Genomic DNA, 1,069 nt, shown 5'->3' on the forward strand with positions numbered 1-1,069 from the left:
TAGCGCATCGTTGCAAGCGCATCAACCGCTATGTCACGACTACAACTCAGCCGGGTATTATTCAGTACAAGACAGGAAAAAAGGAGGAAAAAAATACTTAAAATAGATCCCTGTCTCAATTTCCTTACAGATGTTTGCCGTGTTGTGCCATAAAAAAAAGCATCTAAAGCAAACCAGCTCTACAAAAGCTCCTGCGCTTGGGTCAGCGGCGTATGTACAGGTTAAAACCAGAACAATACAAAAAGTATTCCCGGAGCAAAGGCAATATGTGATACTTTATGTTCAAAAAGTGTAAAAATTAGGAAATAATGCATAGAAGAGAGGGCTTCGCAGGCCCCGCAGCAACGGCTGCAGCAGCAAATCCTTGCGGCGTGGGCCGAGTTTACACCAGAGCCCGCCAAGGACCACTCATTGCCTGCAGAATTCGCTGGTGATGTTGGGAAGGGGGTAGGCAAAGAGGGAGAAATCCAGGATGTACTTTGTTAACAGCTCTTTTATCAGCCGGCGCTGGGTGTTGCACAGGTAGTAATGGAGCGTTTCTGCCGTCACGGGCTTGTACCACGACTGCCGTTCGGGGAAGCGGATGAAGGAGGGCGACTGGACTCGCTCGAGGACGTAGTTGGCGTCCGCGTTCAGCCGCTCGTAGGAGCCGATGAAGTCGTACCTGACGGCGCAGGGCTGGCACAGGTTGTAGATGGGCATCCAGTGCTCGTTCATCCTCTCCACCTCCTCGTCCAGCAGGTACCGGAGAAACTCGGAGAAGGTGACATCGTCGCCCGCCGAATTCCCCCCGTTCTTCCGATACCGCCTGACGATCTCCACCCCGTACTTCTGCTGGTACTCCTTAATCTCCCCAAATTTGTTCCGGTAGGCCGAGAGCAGCCTCTCCATGGGGTTCCGCACGAAGATGAACTTGTAGTAGTTCTTCAGGCGGTAGCTGATCTCGGCCGGCTCCATGTCCCCCAGGAACACCAGGTCGCTCTTGTGGTCCATCTTCAGCTTGACGTCGACGCTCTCCAGCGCCCCGTCCAGCACCTTCAGGATGCGCTTCCAGTTGGAGCAGCCTACC

At 53.4% G+C, this 1,069-nt stretch overlaps 1 protein-coding gene across 1 annotated transcript in view; it reads right to left on the reverse strand.

Moving 5' to 3' along the window:
• Positions 1 to 205: 205 nt before the first annotated feature.
• The window catches only part of CHST14 (carbohydrate sulfotransferase 14), a 3,491-nt gene continuing 2,627 nt past the window's right edge, over positions 206 to 1,069 (reverse strand). The window contains exon 2 of the mRNA XM_009643077.2: positions 206 to 1,064. Coding sequence (XP_009641372.1) covers positions 409 to 1,064 — 656 coding nt within the window. The 3' untranslated portion in view covers positions 206 to 408. The remainder of the gene's footprint in view (positions 1,065 to 1,069) is intronic.

This window comes from Egretta garzetta, unplaced genomic scaffold (assembly GCF_000687185.1).
Source record: "Egretta garzetta isolate BGI_Z169 unplaced genomic scaffold, ASM68718v1 scaffold687, whole genome shotgun sequence".
NCBI lineage: Eukaryota > Metazoa > Chordata > Aves > Pelecaniformes > Ardeidae > Egretta > Egretta garzetta.